Source organism: Notolepis coatsorum (assembly GCF_963971535.1).
Source record: "Notolepis coatsorum genome assembly, chromosome: 5".
In the NCBI taxonomy this organism is placed as follows: domain Eukaryota; kingdom Metazoa; phylum Chordata; class Actinopteri; order Aulopiformes; family Paralepididae; genus Notolepis; species Notolepis coatsorum.
The window spans coordinates 101,994,229-102,011,343 of record NC_140169.1 but is presented as its reverse complement, the minus strand read 5'-3'; the positions used below and the strand labels follow the sequence as shown (position 1 = coordinate 102,011,343).

The window sequence follows — 17,115 nt, the reverse complement described above, 5'->3', positions numbered from 1 at the left end:
CCCGAAAAGGCGCTTGGTGAGGAGGAGCCCTGACCACCCCCCCGAAACAGATCCATCACATGGACCTGAACAGCACACGGAAGTCCTACCAACAGAGACGCGCACGGTGACGTACTCTATGGCGGGGGAATTTCTGCGGTGCACACGCCCAATATACCAGGCCGTGGGACCAGGAAACTCCCTCCCCCCCCCCCCCCCCCCGTAACGTGCCGAACCGCAACGTGACAGGAACCTTGAAGGACAGGGGGTGTACCCCTGACCGACAGAAACAAGGGGGAGAGGAAAGGTTACCAGTTCACCCCTTTACGACCCCACACCCATGATACGATGTAATGACAAAAAGAGAATATGACACAGTCATAGTCAGCTCTATGAAGCGTTTGACAGCTCCACACAGCGCATGAGCCAACCTGCTATCTGATTTTTACTAAGGAAAAAACACAGAATAGAGAGGGCTCTCTAAGAGCCCCGGTCCAACATACACATGTGCTTCTGTGGCCAGTCCAACCCAGTTGTAGGTCACATGACACACACAACCCATCATCACCTACAAAAAATGGCAAAAACACTCTACAGAGGAACGCCGTTTTTCATAATGAGAGAATACATAATTCTCGATTAGTATCGGCCACAGGCCTTGCTAAGCACACACGACAGCGACCAAACAATCTTTTCTTTTAGGAAAATAAAGTTTCTCCAGCAGTTTTAGCACAACCTCAGCAATCAAGCTAAGGGTTACATCGCATCCCTACCACACAAAAGACACAATTTAGTGCACAACATGTCTGATAGGAGGATGAAAAAGTCCCCAGGGAACCGGGGGGAAACACAATCCTCCTATTTTACCCTTAATACGGCCAGTTAAAACAGGAAAACCTGTTAATATGCGAACACACTGTTCATTGTCATCACAGGCTGAGAAAAGAACATTATTTTACTCACTTGTCACTAAGCATAGCTTCATAGGTTAGTTACCTTAGTTGTGAGTACACGGTACATATAAACACCATGATGTTTCTCACACAACAACCAGATCATTTTCACATCTGTAACAACAACCCGATTTGCACGGAGAAGCTAACTGCCAGTGACAAAAACAGTTCACACATAACTCGCGTCGTATCCTAAATGCATTGCAGCAACACACGTTTTGGGAAAACATTGTTATTCACAAAACATTTAGAAAAGTAAAACCAGAAGACGTGTTATAAGGTCTGGTCAAACCTTGTCCTACCCGGAACGTAGATCAGCGAAGTGCAGACTCAAGACCCCGTAGACAACACAGCCGATCCTGTGTTGCTCGAACTGGGCAGCGTCATCGCTCCAACCAGTCGCTACAGTCCTCTTTGTTGACGCAATCCCCGTCCAGGCTCAGGGCAGGGTCGACGAACATCCCCTGTCAAGGATGACGTCGTAGTCAAGAGTGTAAAACATGTTATAATCAAAGCACGTTCAACAGAGTAGCATTAAGCTAACGGCCGCTCCAACCGTTCGGGCGCTACTGCCCCTGCTCGCGAGACGCCGAGCTAACGGCGCACGCGACCAGAAGCGAGCTCGCGGCGGCGCGCGAGGAGCTGAAGCTACCCCGCGCCAGGCCTTGGCCTATAGCAGCAAGCTAACGTTACCTAGTGATCACGACATGCTAGCGCCGCAGCTAACAGCTGACTGGCTAACAGTAGGCCCAACCTAAGTAGGCCATGCAGCGATCCCAGCAGGCTAACGCAGCAGCTAACAGCTGACTGGCTAACCGTAAGCTAAGCAGCTATCACCTGAACATGTATACAATGACATAACACTCACCCAGACAGGCCGCCGTTCTGAACCTCTCCTCACTTTTTAAGAGAAAAGAGAAACAAGATGTCAACACTGCTTTACAACGGTGATTTTACCAACACCCGACGGAATCAGCACAATACCAAACTGGCCTGTGTAGCTGACTTGAACATGGATCTGCCGCTATCGCACATCCATGCACATATCTCCTCGTGAAGGAATACTCTCATTTGGATATGAAAGAAGGGGCTTAACACGGGACAGAGAGATATCCACTCGTCCAGAACACACAGGGATCACCAGTGTTAATGGTCGCGGCCCACTAGTTAAACTAAAATGGCTTCAGACCAAGGTCTTCTGTCGTCTAGGAGACTGAACAAAGGACCCTAGCCAGGGGCCGGTTTTCATAAACATTGTCAAGTAGCCCCCATAGCACTAACAGACAAGTGAAGCCTGCCAGCAAACATAACTCACCAGAACCAGGAACCCACCGCGTCTCACAACAGCGGCGCGTCCTACAGCCCAGCTGTGCCTTTACCGCAACCAGCACACAGCAAGGACTGCAGTTGGAAAAGCATGTAGCGGCACGAACTCCCAATACGAAAACCGGTGGAGGATTTTTAGAATGATCATCATCTTCCAGACACTCCAGTACGAAGACAATATCGCCGTATTTTCTCGAAAATAGTGAGAGAGAAAATAAAGATATGATGTCAACGTATCCTTGTTTCCCAAAGCTGCTCCTAATCCTTTCTTCCAGCATGGTGTCAAGTGTGGGGATCTACCGAGGCACTTCTTCCTTGTGGTGAAAGCGAGAAGGAGGCGAGTGGGTGGCCCCACCCCTGCTTATATGGGTAAGCTGATAGGGGTGTGGTCAGACGAATATTTGGGATTAAAGGTACATTTGTGGTCTTTATTCAGTGCGCGTGCACATATGCGAGATAGTGCAGAGAGCGATGCCGAGCGAGAGCGAATACGAAACAGAACCGGCTGTGTATTGTCGCAGTGAAAGGGTTAACAGTTTTGGTAGTGCGGCAGTGAAAGGGTTAAAGACTGTCGCACTTTGGATGCCACGGGTCCCCGTCTCAAAACATGGTTGAATGCCAGCACCCACTTCAATGATAGCGTTGTGAACGCATAAACTATGTCTTAAATTATGGCTATGTGTCTAATCTGGCCGTCGCTTATCAATGACTTGTTTGCAGTCAACATTGTCGAAACTGATTGTTTTTTACTCGGTTCATTTCCGTTTTATACCATTTTGAAAAACCCTTGTTTTCTTGAAAGTTTCAGGAAAATATAAAGATTCTGTGATAAACTGCCTTTACTGGAATATTCTGGAATACACAAAAAACGTTGTAATTTTTCGGCCTATTTATGAATAGTTTTCAAATAAACGCTAGATTATCGATAGTTATGTGTACTTATGCACGCTAGAGAAGCGAGCTGAAAATCTATTCTCTCATTTCCTGATCAGCGCACACACACACACACACACACACACACACACACATATGGCACACGCTAATATCTCTGTGAAAACAGCTCTGATTATCCTAAGACTGGTCAAATAGATTCCTTACCTCAGATCAGATGTTCTCCAAAAAGATTATTCCAATTCCTGATCGCCATTCCAAATATCGATTGCGTTTATTGATTCAGCGCTGGGTACTGGAAATATGTATTCCATGCTGTTTTGCGGCTCTGCAATTACTTGGATCTCTTCGGATGGCTTGCCGGAGAAGTAAAATGAGGAAACTGGATTTCCCCCCCATCAGTCTAATCCAATGGGTTGCAGTACAACAGGGAGAGACGATAGGGGGCGGTATTTTCCCAATGGAGCTCAGAGAGAGTTTGCAGCACTAACGTGAGACTAGATTGATGAACTATGAATTCAAATCGCTAATAATAAAAAAAACGACAAAAAAACGCTACAGTATATGTCGTCGCTGGCATTCAACGGTCGGCATGAACTAACGACATATAGCGTCGTTGGCACTCAAAGTGTGTCATTATGTTGATTATGTAACTTTCAATACAAAGTTGACATGGCTCACTCACTCAATCAATCAATAAATTAATCGATCAATCAATCGATCAATCATTCAACCAATCAATCAACCAATCCATCAACCAACCCATCAACCAACCAACCAATCATCAATCAATCAATCAATCAATCAATCAATCAATCAATCAATCAATCCATAAGTAACTTTTGTTATTTTATTGTGATCATCAACATCATTCTTTTTTATTTTCTTCTTCTGCAGTTGATCTGTGGCAGACGTTTGAGGTGGACTCACTGGAGCACCTGGAGGCGCTGGAGGTGGTGACGGCACGGCTGGAGAGCAAGGTCAACCTCTGCAAGGCCAACGTCATGATGGTCACCAGCTTCGACTTCTCCACCAAGAGGCGCCTGAAGAGGCGGCGGAGGACCATGTCGGAGCAGCAGCAAGGCCTCATGGGAATCTGAGCACGTTGAGAGGGGTAGTGATGCAGAAGAGCAGCAAGGCCTCATGGGAGTCTGAGCACGTTGAGAGGGATAGTAATGCAGAAGAGCAGCAAGGCCTCATGGGAGTCTGAGCACATTGAGAGGGGTAGTGATGCAGAAGAGCAGCAAGGCCTCATGGGAGTCTGAGCACGTTGAGAGGGGTAGTGATGCAGAAGAGCAGCAAGGCCTCATGGGAGTCTGAGCACGTTGAGAGGGGTAGTGATGCAGAAGAGCAGCAAGGCCTCATGGGAGTCTGAGCACGTTGAGAGGGGTAGTGATGCAGAAGAGCAGCAAGGCCTCATGGGAGTCTGAGCACGTTGAGAGGGGTAGTGATGCAGAAGAGCAGCAAGGCTTCATGGGAGTCTGAGCACGTTGAGAGGGGTAGTGATGCAGAAGAGCAGCAAGGCCTCATGGGAGTCTGAGCACGTTGAGAGGGGTAGTGATGCAGAAGAGCAGCAAGGCCTCATGGGAGTCTGAGCACGTTGAGAGGGGTAGTAATGCAGAAGAGCAGCAAGGCCTCATGGGAGTCTGAGCACGTTGAGAGGGGTAGTGATGCAGAAGAGCAGCAAGGCCTCATGGGAGTCTGAGCACGTTGAGAGGGGTAGTGATGCAGAAGAGCAGCAAGGCCTCATGGGAGTCTGAGCACGTTGAGAGGGGTAGTGATGCAGAAGAGCAGCAAGGCTTCATGGGAGTCTGAGCACGTTGAGAGGGGTAGTAATGCAGAAGAGCAGCAAGGCCTCATGGGAGTCTGAGCACGTTGAGAGGGGTAGTGATGCAGAAGAGCAGCAAGGCCTCATGGGAGTCTGAGCACGTTGAGAGGGGTAGTGATGCAGAAGAGCAGCAAGGCCTCATGGGAGTCTGAGCACGTTGAGGGGTAGTGATGCAGAAGAGCAGCAAGGCCTCATGGGAGTCTGAGCACGTTGAGGGGTAGTGATGCAGAAGAGCAGCAAGGCCTCATGGGAGTCTGAGCACGTTGAGGGGTAGTGATGCAGAAGAGGGCGCTGGAACACTAAGTATACCATTAACCCTTTCACTACCACACTACCAAAGGGTTAACTCTTTCACTGCCACACGACAAAGGGTTAGCCCTTTCACTACCACACTACAGAAGGTTAACCCTTTCACCCTTTCAGGTTAACCGTCTGTAGTGTGGTACTGTAGTGAAAAGTTAACCTTCTGTAGTGTGGCAGTGAAAGGGTTAATGCCCACCTTTAGCCTGATGGCCGTCAAGATGTGTAGAATGGTGGGATCAAAGCAAGGCAAACGTCGCCACCGCCGCTAGACGCTCTGAGCAAGGCTCTAACACTGCCAGGGTTAGGGGTTCAATTCCCACTGCCCCCCCCCCCCCCCCCCCCCCATACTGATAAATGTCATTCCAATGTGAAACGCTTTGAGTAGTAGCCTGTGCTGGAGAAGCACCATAGATATGCAGCCGTTCCAGTCCATACATTTTTATTTGATTTGAATCACTCCTATCGCCATATTACACCCAGTGTAATTACAGATTTATTTCTTCAATTCAATTCAATTCAATTCAATTCAATTCAATTCAATTCAATTCAATTCAATTCAAAAAATGTTATTAGTCCCACAAGGGGCAATTCAAGGCATGAATACGGCAAACAGCTGCACTTACAGTATACACATCCAAGACAAAACAGGGGACAAGAGACATACAGTACATGACACTATTAAAGCACAAAAGACATGACACTGTTAGAACAGGATCCTTATATTCCCCTGGGAAAAACATGCATTTATACGCCATTACCCAGAGGTCAGACTCAGAGCGTAAGGTCTGCCACCTGCAGGTGATGGTAGGGCTTCCGCGAATTGCTCAAGGGAACCTAGACCCAGTATAGGCACATTAGCTGTCATGGGGGCTTGAACCTGTGAGCTTCCAGGTTACAAGACGGCCATCCCACCGCGCTGCACACTGCGTGGTAATGAAGGGTTTAGCTAACTTCCACGATTCTACTTTGCGCAGTGGATAATATCTTTGGTCGGGGTGTCAGAGTTTGAGCCCCAGCCACACTGAGCATTTGAGTGTTAGAAGTAGGATAGACTTCAAGAGGAACTTCACAAAAAAACTGCTGATTTATTTTGCACATAATCTCACGCACATCCAAACACTCTAAACACTTTTGCACACATTAATTTAGTTTGACAGTTATTGAGAGTAAATTCGTTTGAATATGGCCACCACCAGTGATGTCATCTGGGGACATTGAATGTTGTGTTAATCACAGCACCATGGAAATGATGTAGATGAAAAAGAATAGCAATTTGTGTCCAACCTTATAGGGACTCTGCTACTTTATCATTTAATTGAGCTGTAATTAACACAACACAAGGATTCATTATCCCGATGACATCACTCATGGTGGCCATACTCAAAATCATTTACTCTCAATAACTGTCAAACTATGTGTGCAAACTGTGTGCAAAACGATGCCAAAGAGTTGTTCGATATGTGTGAGATTATGTCCAAAATAAATCAGCTTTGTATTTTGGTGGAGTGCTAACAGGCATCAGAGCGGTGTGTCGGCTCTGGTTTGGTATAGTGTGGTGGCTCTGGTTTGGTATAGTGTTGTGGCTCTGGTTTGGTATAGTGTTGTGGTGTCTGTTAAAGCCTGCTTTCTGTCCCACCAGCCGTGACATCCCTCTTGACAGTGTTGTAACTTGGCTAAGCGTGAGGTCAAGCCCCCCCAACTCCACCCATTACAGTATGAAGAGCATCCTGTATAATACTGTCTTTATTTCCCTTGTAGGGCCGCCCCGCCACTTTAATTAGCCAGTTAATCAGCCATTAGGTTCAGCCATATTCATCTAAGACATGTATCATTCATTTGTCATTTGTAATGATTTCTATTGCATGTTGTGTGACTTATTTCCTGGGAAATTATCGGCACATCTCTGGCATTACAACAGTATTCATCACAAATAGTCACTGGACTAAATACTACAAGCAAATGTGGCCATTTTGCATGATCACATTTTGCACATTGCACTTCCTTAGCAGGACAATTTGGGGGAAAGCGATTTGATGAATTGGTCCATTAAATGGACTATTTGATTTGTGATGTGATGTGAAGACATGTTTGTATGATGTGACTCTTAAGTCCTATAGAACAACTGTGAAATCACCTTTCATAAATCAATAAAGAGCAACACAGAGAGGACGATACTGGATAACGAAAAGCTCCACTTGTTCTTCTCTCATAGGCTACGTTCCCACTGCAAGCCTTGGTGCTGAATTCTGAATTGTCTACTATAGAGTGATGCACTGACGCGTAGCAATAAAAGGTTTTGTACAGTTAATGGATCATAAGCATTGAAACATACACCATAGTCTTTCTCTTACTCACCCACACACATTCTGTTATTATACATAAGAGTCAGATTCTGTCATGAATCCTTCCTGATCTCCCTTTATTTATTTATTTGTTCATTCGTTCATTCATTTATTCTCTGCCTGCCTCCGACAACACATGTTTTTTTTTTAATCTACTTTTTCTCCCATTTTCTATTTTGCTCCTATCCCAATTTCGTATTGTCCAATTCTACCCTCCCCTGTCTCGGACGCTGTTAGGCCATGCCTCCCACAAGCCGGCTGCAATGTGGATGAAGCCTTGCATCACGTGTCCCCTCCGGTACACGAGGAGGCAGCCGTCGCATCTTTTCACCAGCACAGCGCGATCTCTCAGTGGCGAGGGTCTGCGTGGGAGAGACACGCCGCCCCCGTCTCTTCCTGATTCTGCTGCGCAGGCGCACCAACCGACCTGTAGGAGTCCGATCCCCACCCTCCAGCTTCCCACCCCTAACACTGCCAATTGCGTTAGTATGAACGACCAGCCAAGCTGGTAGCAATGCCGAGAGCTGGGCTCGAACCCAGCATCTCCTGCATTAGTGGCGAGCACCTTGCCCACTGCGCCACTTAGCCGCCCTCCGACAACACATGTTAATGTCCCCATGGGCCGGACATGTCTTCTTTAAACAAGTCAAGAAGAAACATCACAATAAATCAAGAACAAAACAAAAACACCATGAAATCCAAAATAAAATGTAAAGTAATAAATGAATGCAACACTCCCAGACATAGCCCACGCGAAGGTAAGGAAAACACACAGAAAACCTAGCAATAGGAAAAAAGCACCACAGGCAATGTGGAGGGGAGAAACCTTAGAAGGGCCGTTCAAGGGGGGATCTCCCTTCTTAGATGTCGGTGATAGTTGCTATAAAACAGGCGAAACAGTTGGTAAGCATGTACATATACTCCACCATCTGACTCTGCCCTGCCCAGCTGTTCTTCTTCTTCTTCTTCTTCTTCTTCTTCTTCTTCTTCTTCTTCTTCTTCTAATCTTTATTGGCGGTTGGCACTAACGTGTTGGTGCATTACCGCCACCTACTGAAATTGATTTTGGAGCTAGATGATTATGCACATGATAATCACTATTCTACACTACTCTATATCCTACCACTCAAACCCCAGCTGTTCTTCATTCCCTCATCAGCATTAATACCAGTTCCACCTGCTCCTTGTCTTTTGCAGCACATGACACTTTCACACCTTTTGTTCCTAAACCTTCCCGTTTGAACATCAGCTTGATTCCATTCAACTCTGATTCTCTGCCTAATCCCTGTCAGTAAGGTTTGGCCTCCCTGGTTGATTTCCTGGTTCCGACCCCATGCCTGCTGACTAGGAATAAACTTTGTGAACTTTGAATTTGCACCTGATTGTTTCTGTGTCGTGCTTGTGGGTTCTCACCTGTTCTGAGTCAGTGAAGCTGATTCAAAGCGATGGCTACCTATCGCACAGCCACTTACCTGGGCTTGTTTACTGAAAAGCCACACACAATGTAGTAACCAGGCACACATGTACAAGAAGTGTCCAAAACATTTAAACCTCTACTGCCAACAAAACCGTCTACTTTTATTATTATTATTATTATTTTTATTTAGTCATTATGCCAATTCCCTATGTGTGTCAGTGTCACGGTCCTGGTCATTGCACTATCCTCTGTCGGTCTGAGGAGGGTGTGTAGACTATACCACATGTCTACTCTGTCAGTCTGGGGAGGGTGTAGACTACCACATGTCTCCTCTGTCAGTCTGGGGAGGGTGTAGACTACCAAATGTCTCCTCTGTCAGTCTGGGGAGGGTGTAGACTACCACATGTCTCCTCTGTCAGTCTGGGGAGGGTGTAGACTACCAAATGTCTCCTCTGTCAGTCTGGGGAGGGTGTAGACTACCAAATGCCTCCAATGTTGGTCTGGGGAGGGAATAGACTACCACATACCTCCCCTGATACATGTGGAGTCGCTAGGTGCTTCTTTTCACCTGACAACAAGTTTCACTTGGAGCGTAACCTGCACCAAGGTTCATGCTATCTCCCCCAGATCCCCTCCCTGCTGATCAGGCACCCTGACACCCTGTAGGAGTCACTATTGCAACGACCAGGATTCACACCCCACCGGCTTCCCATCCGTGAACACTGCCAATTGACCTATCTCAAACCCCTCGCTCTTTTCTTGATCCTACAATCACAGCTGGACAAACAAAGTTGTTGTTGTTCGTTGGAAAGCAAGCTTGAGGTACTGCTACCGGGAATTGAGCCTGCATGGGTCTCTGCGTGGTAGGCAAGTGCTTTTACCTCTACACTATCCAGAAGCACCACGCTGCACACACACACACGCACGCACGCACGCACGCACGCACGCACGCACGCACGCACGCACGCACGCACACACACACACACACACACACGCACACACACACACACACACACACACACACACACACACACACACACACACACACACACACACACACACACACACACACACACACACACACACACACACACACACACACACACACACACACTCACACACAGAGTGGATGTTTGTTTAGTAGTGAATCCTCTTATTAAATCAGTATGTATACCTGTTTGTAAATTAATATTTAATATTTCTCTGTAGTCCAGAAGACACAGATAGCACATCCTTTGACCTTCAGAAATAAAGATGACTATGTTCCTCCTCATCATATTGCTTGTTAGTCACAGTTTCACAATGTCACCCGCTGTGTGTGAGTCAGTGAGTCATTGAGTGCATGTGTGAGTCAGTGAGTGTGTGTGTACGTGTAGTGTATGTGTGTGTGAGCGAGTGAGAGGGACAGAGAAAGAGGTAACGAGGTCAGTGAGAGTTCAGCGCTGAAGGTATAGACCTATTATAACGTCAGACTCATTACACACACACTTATATATACATACTCATATATATGGCCAGTTCTTCGTCATTGGACTCGGTCCGAGCCCTACTATGTGACTATTCCAGTTTGGCTGGGGGGGTGTCAAGATTACACAAACACATAAAGGAGGGCACAGGCAGGGTATAAATAATAATTATTCATTTTATTTGTATAGCGCTTCTCAAGAACCCGAAGTCGCTGAATGGTATGGATGAATACATCACTGAATATATTTGCATTGCATGGAAACAACTTTTGCATTTCTACAATACACTTATGTAATATTTTCTGACTGTACAGTGACGCCGTAGTGAGGTGACTCTTATAATCTTAGTATTGATCTAGCTGAACCAATAATGCTTACAATTTCACAATGTTGAATATATTAACTGATATAGAAACACAGCAAAGGGTAGTGTGTTCTGTTCACCTCATGTTTCGTCAGATTACGTCAGGCTGGGCCCGGGTGCAGGCACTCCTTTTAATTGACTGATTATTGATCATTTTATGTACGCACCTTAAGTGCGTTGTCTGTTATGTAGTGTGTAGTATTGTGGGTGTATCTTATTCTTAGGAAGGGTCTCTCTTTAAGCCCCATAACACCATGTTGCAATCCCCACACCCCCTGTATATGTATGCTCCTGGATGTTGATGATGAAGAAGCCTCTTCATAGGCCTGGCAGCCCTGACAGATATAAAACAGCATTCAGTTTGTATAGATTCGGCTTACTAGATACAAACACAATAATCAGACGAGCCTATATAGACATATTACTGAGTTATGCATCCGTTTTTTTGTATTACATAAGGTCATTTGAACGTCTGTGTTATTCCATGCATATAGGCCTATTATAACATTACTTGAAATGGCAAGGGCCATTATGAACACTGCCAGAAGATGGCACTATTGCACAGGTTGTAAAAAAAATAATAATTAAGGTATACATTTTTTGCAATGAGGGGAAATCGAAAATGCCCGGATTAGGTCGTAAACAACCATGGAGCCTCAGGGAGCATCCCTGACACGGGTTGACGACACATCGAGGTTTTACTTTTAGTCTGAAATGAACCGATTACACACCGCGGCGCCAGGTACAGACCGACGGTGTCTCTGGGCGTTGATGTCAACGCTGTTGTCAAGCGGAGAACCGGGCAAGACCTCATCTGGGAGGAGTATGTGTGTGGGTACGTAAATGTATCTGTATGTTATGCGGCTATTCCGTTTTAATAACAACGTAATATCAGTTATATTTTAGATACAGTCGGGTAGAACATGACTGATGTGTTCTGATTGCCGTTTTATCACAGCTGCTCCTAGTACAGTTCTAATTCATCAATGCATATTATAAAAAAAAATTACGGGTGGGTGGACAAGGAATGTTATGCAGCTGGTTATTAGGCTCCATGATTCGCAAGGTGCTGGAAGTCATGAAACACGAATGTAGGCTACAGAGAAGATGCCATTTAGTTCAGCTTGAGATCATGGTGCTTCTTTCAGCAACATCGGCTGCAAGCGCCCCAGCTCAGCTGTCACTGAGAGAGAGAGAGAGAGAGAGAGAGAGAGAGAGAGAGAGAGAGAGAGAGAGAGAGAGAGAGAGAGAGTGTGTGTGTGTGTGTGTGTGTGTGTGTGTGTGTGCGTGCGTGAGTGAGTTTGTACTAGATTAGAGGAATAGAAAACACCCCACAATTTAGGCCCAGTGCACTCATGTTAATTCAGTGTCAGAAAAGGCGTATTGTGGAATGTTAATGTCAGCAGTGTAATATTTCTGCTTAAAATCTACAGTATCATTTGATTTGTTTTAGTGCACCGGCCCTCTGTGAGCACAGCCAACTCTCAGTACGTATGTTGAGGGGGTGTGACCTTCTGTTCATTGAACGGAGATGTCAAGTACCATAGTATCAGTACCATAGTTATATTAGTCAGTATCATACATGAAGATTTCAAATGTAAACAAATTCAAGAGCTCAGTTTGATGTCAGTTGCTATAACATTGGCTAAACTGTGCTAGCAGGTGATAAATAAATTGTCACAGTTGCTGTGGATGTTTTTGAACAACAAAAATGTACTAAATTGTAACAAACTAGTTTCATTAGTTTGTTTGTGGACTATTAGCTAATTGATATTTTTTGTTAAAACTACTGACAACGAACAGACTGACTCATAGGCGGCCTTAAGGTTTAGGTGGCCCTTATCGCATCCTAACAACCCCCCCAGCATTTACAGCAGAATATAACATGGGCTTTGGACATATACTGTACAAACATACCTCTCTGACACGCAAATCAAATGTGTATCTGCTCTCATGAAATTCTCTCTTTCTCTCTCTCTGTCTCTCTCTCAAACATGCACACATACACACACCATATTCTGAATAAAACAGTAAATTATGAAGATTCTGGAGATATGATGTATATGATTTATTCAACCTCACCCAGAATCACAGGAAGCCAATGTAAATATAATGTTTTAGGTAAATTTGTGCATCAGATGGGAAGCTTGCCACCGTGCCCATCATGGAAGTATTATAGAACGCCAAAACTCACCAGACACAGTTCAACTAGCGTTACTAGACACTGGAGATTTACATTACTTTGTTTATTTCAGGAGCAAGATTTCTTCTACAGGGTGGAAGACTTGGTCAGTGAACACCTGTATGTTGTGTGTTGGTGATGTGACCTGCATGTTGTGTGTTGGTGATGTGACCTTTCAAGGATTTCCCTCGCGCATCAATTATCCATATTGGCACTTTGTCAAACCAGGGTGCGATTGCTTTGTCAATCTGGGGCCCTGCTGCCCAATCAGGGTAAACCGTGTAGATTATGCAATTTTTTCAGGGAAACAGATTGGTTAATCTGAAAGGGTTTGAATCTGTACTATCCAGGAATAGAGATCAAAGGGGTTTAGTCATAATTTAATTATATATATATATATATATATAATATATATATATATATATAACAACAATAACAACAACAACAGTTCTAATATTTTAACATACTTTCTGTAAGAAAATGCAACACTTTTCATTGCACTGAATCTTTACGTCTCTAGTATTTATAGATAGACATTAAGCTTGATAAAGGCTTGAAAGAATGAAAGAAATCATAGAATTTCAATGAATAGAATGGGCATCCATGCGGATGTCAGTGGGAACTGCTTTCAAATGGCATCACAATACATTAGTAGTTCCAGCTCTACATTATTCAGATTTTATGGAACCCATCCTCTCCGAGTCAGAGTCACTTCTCTCAGCGTCCAGCGCTGCTCTGTGTAACATTCCCTGTTGCAGAATCTGCAGCAATCACATGAGTGGCGACATGTTAGAACAGCAAGCCACATGCCCTGTGACCATTCACGCTGAAAACATAGGTTTTATGAAGTGGAAGTGGTATTTATGTAGCGTGTGAACGGCCTCCAGCCTGTGTCATGTCATCTCTGTAGCTGGGCTTCCTATTCACTGTGGCTTTAAAAACGATTTTGCTGTAATGGTTGTGAAATAACATATTATTATTAGCCTGTTTTAGAGCCAGAAGTGACATGTGACAAACAACTTAACTGAAGGTACACCGAGCCCGGATTCAACTTTAACCCTTGTGTGGGTGTTTGTGTTTTTTTTACTCACCCAATTATTGGAATAATTGGCAATAAAGGCATAACATTTTATGTACAAAATACTCAACACATGTTAACTTTAACTCAATTACAAGCGTTAAATAGCAAATAGTTGCTATTTACCTCTGCTAGATCACATTTATCAATTAAAGTTCTATTTGTTTTTTGGGCGGTCGGGTAGCACAGCGGACTAAGCATCTGTCTACCACCACAAAGCCAGTGGGATCGAATCCGGCTGTGGTGCCTCCGGCTTGGCCGACCGTCCATACTAACACAATTGGCAGTGTTAGTGGGTGGGAAGCCGGCGTGGGTGGGTCCTGGTCGTTGTAAACAGCGACTCCTACAGTTCGGTCGGGGCGCCTGCACAGCAAGGGAAGGATCTGGGAGAGGTAGTGTGACCTTCCACACATTACATTCTCCCAGTGAGAGTCCGCGCTGCCGGGTGAAAAGAAGCGGTGGGCTGGGTACACATGTGTCGGAGGAAGCATGTGATAGTCTCCGCCCTCCCGGACCGACGGTAGGGGGTAGAGTGCGCAACGACCAGGAAGGGGGGGATTGGGAATTGGCGTAATGACTAACATTGGGATGGGAGAAAAACGGAAAAAGAAGGGGGAAAAAGATTTAAAAAAATAAAGTTCTATTGGTTTTTTTGTGATAAAATGTGAAGAAAAAATTATAAATTATAATCAAGACATGAATGGAATAAATCATGTTTATCTTGAAAAATATAAACGAAACAAGGTGGAGGCAGACAGTGAAGGTACACAGTGTAAAATCTTTACCATATTTACTTGTTTTCACCTAGAATTTCCACACCACATTATGTAATATAAATGTAACTGTGAGGAATCCTGCACGCAGCCTAACGAGGGGGCGTGCCGTTTTTTCATCTTCACGCACCTGTTGGGAGTTTGCGATCAGCTCGGGAGAGTACTTGTATTGCAGACTCCCCTCCACTCCTGGTCGGGTCGTTCTTGTTGCTACCATCACCTGCCGCGTCTCCGGCGTGAGACGACGTGCCAGCCGTCACCACCTGTCGCCGTTTTCCTGGAGTGGGACACCGCCTTCGCTCTCTAATACTCTACGGGAGGATTCCAGTGTTCCCACTCCAGACGTCAAGCCGGCTACTTCCCAACTCCCTCTTCGTGGTCCTGGTTCCTTGGGTGAGGCTCGCCATCGCTCCCTATTACTCCACGGGAGGATGGCGTGTTCTCATCCCGTTCCCCTCGGACCCCCTGTGTGCTGCATTGCCCGTGGGCAGCGGCTGGTCTGGAGGAGGAGGATTCCTTGGCAGAGCCGAGCCGCAGAGCCCTACTCGGTTGTAGGGACGAAGAAGATCCCGTTACTTTCTCCCAGCCTGTTCGCCCGTTAAAGGCACAGTGCCGCCTTTTTTGTGTTCATGGACGTTCTATGTTTTTACCCCCTTAAAGGCTGAGTGCCGCTTTTTTGTATTAAATAAATAATGCCCTGTTTTTGGCTAACTCTCATACCTGTCTTGTGTTGTGCTATTGGGGTCGGTTTCAAACCATAACAGGACGACCCGACCAGTCGACGACCCCAGCCGGCACAGACAGTGTATGTGAGACAGCCCCTGTAAGCTAACCCATGTGTAGCCTCCCCACAGCTAGGACTGTCTTTCAGCTAGCAAGGCCAGTTCCCTGGTGCCTTTCTGAGATTTTTTTCCCCCCTGCGTTCCCGCCCCTGCGGGCCTGGCTGGTCGCCAGGTGGCTCCCGTGGAGGGGGGGGGGGGGGGGGGGGGGGGGGTACTGTGAGGAATCCTGCACGCAGCCTAACGAGGGGGCGTGCCGTTTTTTCACCTTCACGCACCTGTTGGGAGTTTGCGATCAGCTCGGGAGAGTACTTGTATTGCAGACTCCCCTCCACTCTTCTTGTTGCTACCATCACCTGCCGCGTCTCCGCCGTGAGACGACGTGCCAGCCGTCACCACCTGTCACGGTTTTCCTGGAGTGGGACACCGCCTTCGCTCTCTAATACTCTAAGGGAGGATTCCAGTGTTCCCACTCCCCAACTCCCTCTTCGTGGTCTGAAAAATTTTTTTTTCAGTGACCCCAAACTAATGGTTTGATTCTATATTTTTTAGTAAAAGTAATGGATAGGATGCTAGGAGGAGCTATTTGCTTCATCACACATCCCATTAAATATTGTTCAGAGCAACGCGGACGTCCCGGGTTCGACTCCCGGATCCAACCTCTCTGTCGGGCCTGTCCGAAATAAAGCAGTAAAATGCCAAAAAACAAATCTTAAAAAAAAAATATATATATATATATATTGTTCAGAGCTCGAGGCTAACAACAAAACGGTTTCTATAAACTCACAGACACAAACTCTCAGACATTGATGTATACTTCTGTGCGTGTGTTTCTGGGGAGGAATTGGATTCAATTATGATCTGTGCAGACTTAGGCTGGTAAAGCTATGCCTCCTAAAGTGTGAATCGGAAATACAGAAATACCGGCTACAGGCTTTCCGGTTTCCGGGCACCCCCAGTTCTGTTTATAGTCCCCAGTGAAACAAACAACAAGCAGACGCTCGTACATCTCGAAAACAAGACAATGGAGTTATCAGCGGACATTTTCAACAAAACAATTATAGAAACGTGCACAATATTTCCTCGTTTAAGCCACTGCAACGGCTTTGCCTTAAGAATTTGCTACATGACCGGGACGTTCTAGCTTGTTTGCAGACAGGATTCGGGGGGAGTGCATTTTCACGAGCACCTGTCGTGATTTCAGGGGCGGGACTTCCTACCCGATTCACACTTTCGGCCGTAGTGCTTTACCAGGCTTTATCTCTCGAGATAAAGCTGGGAACGAGGTTAGTGCAGACTGGAGTGGTGGCATGTTCCTCGCTGTGATTGGTTGGTTGCTGCTGAACACAATGAGAGGGTAAACAGTGGCTGCTGGTGATGTAACGCCATCATTGTCTGTTATTAATGTCTTTCTATTCTACAGTACAGACTAGT

At 45.8% G+C, this 17,115-nt stretch overlaps 2 protein-coding genes across 3 annotated transcripts in view; both read left to right on the top strand.

Annotated features, from left to right (window-relative positions):
- The window catches only part of kif26bb (kinesin family member 26Bb), a gene marked incomplete at both ends in the record, with an annotated part of 127,822 nt that extends 123,573 nt beyond the window's left edge, over window positions 1-4,249 (top strand). Inside the window, one exon of the mRNA XM_084314202.1 lies at window positions 4,047-4,249. Coding sequence (XP_084170328.1) covers window positions 4,047-4,249 — 203 coding nt within the window. The remainder of the gene's footprint in view (window positions 1-4,046) is intronic.
- A 7,340-nt stretch (window positions 4,250-11,589) lies between these two features.
- The window catches only part of cnstb (consortin, connexin sorting protein b), a 63,573-nt gene continuing 58,047 nt past the window's right edge, over window positions 11,590-17,115 (top strand). The window contains exon 1 of one of the 2 annotated variants that reach the window (XM_084315403.1): window positions 11,590-11,704. The gene's annotated coding sequence lies outside the window, so the exon portion shown is untranslated. The remainder of the gene's footprint in view (window positions 11,705-17,115) is intronic. The other variant, XM_084315404.1, reaches the window with a different exon arrangement.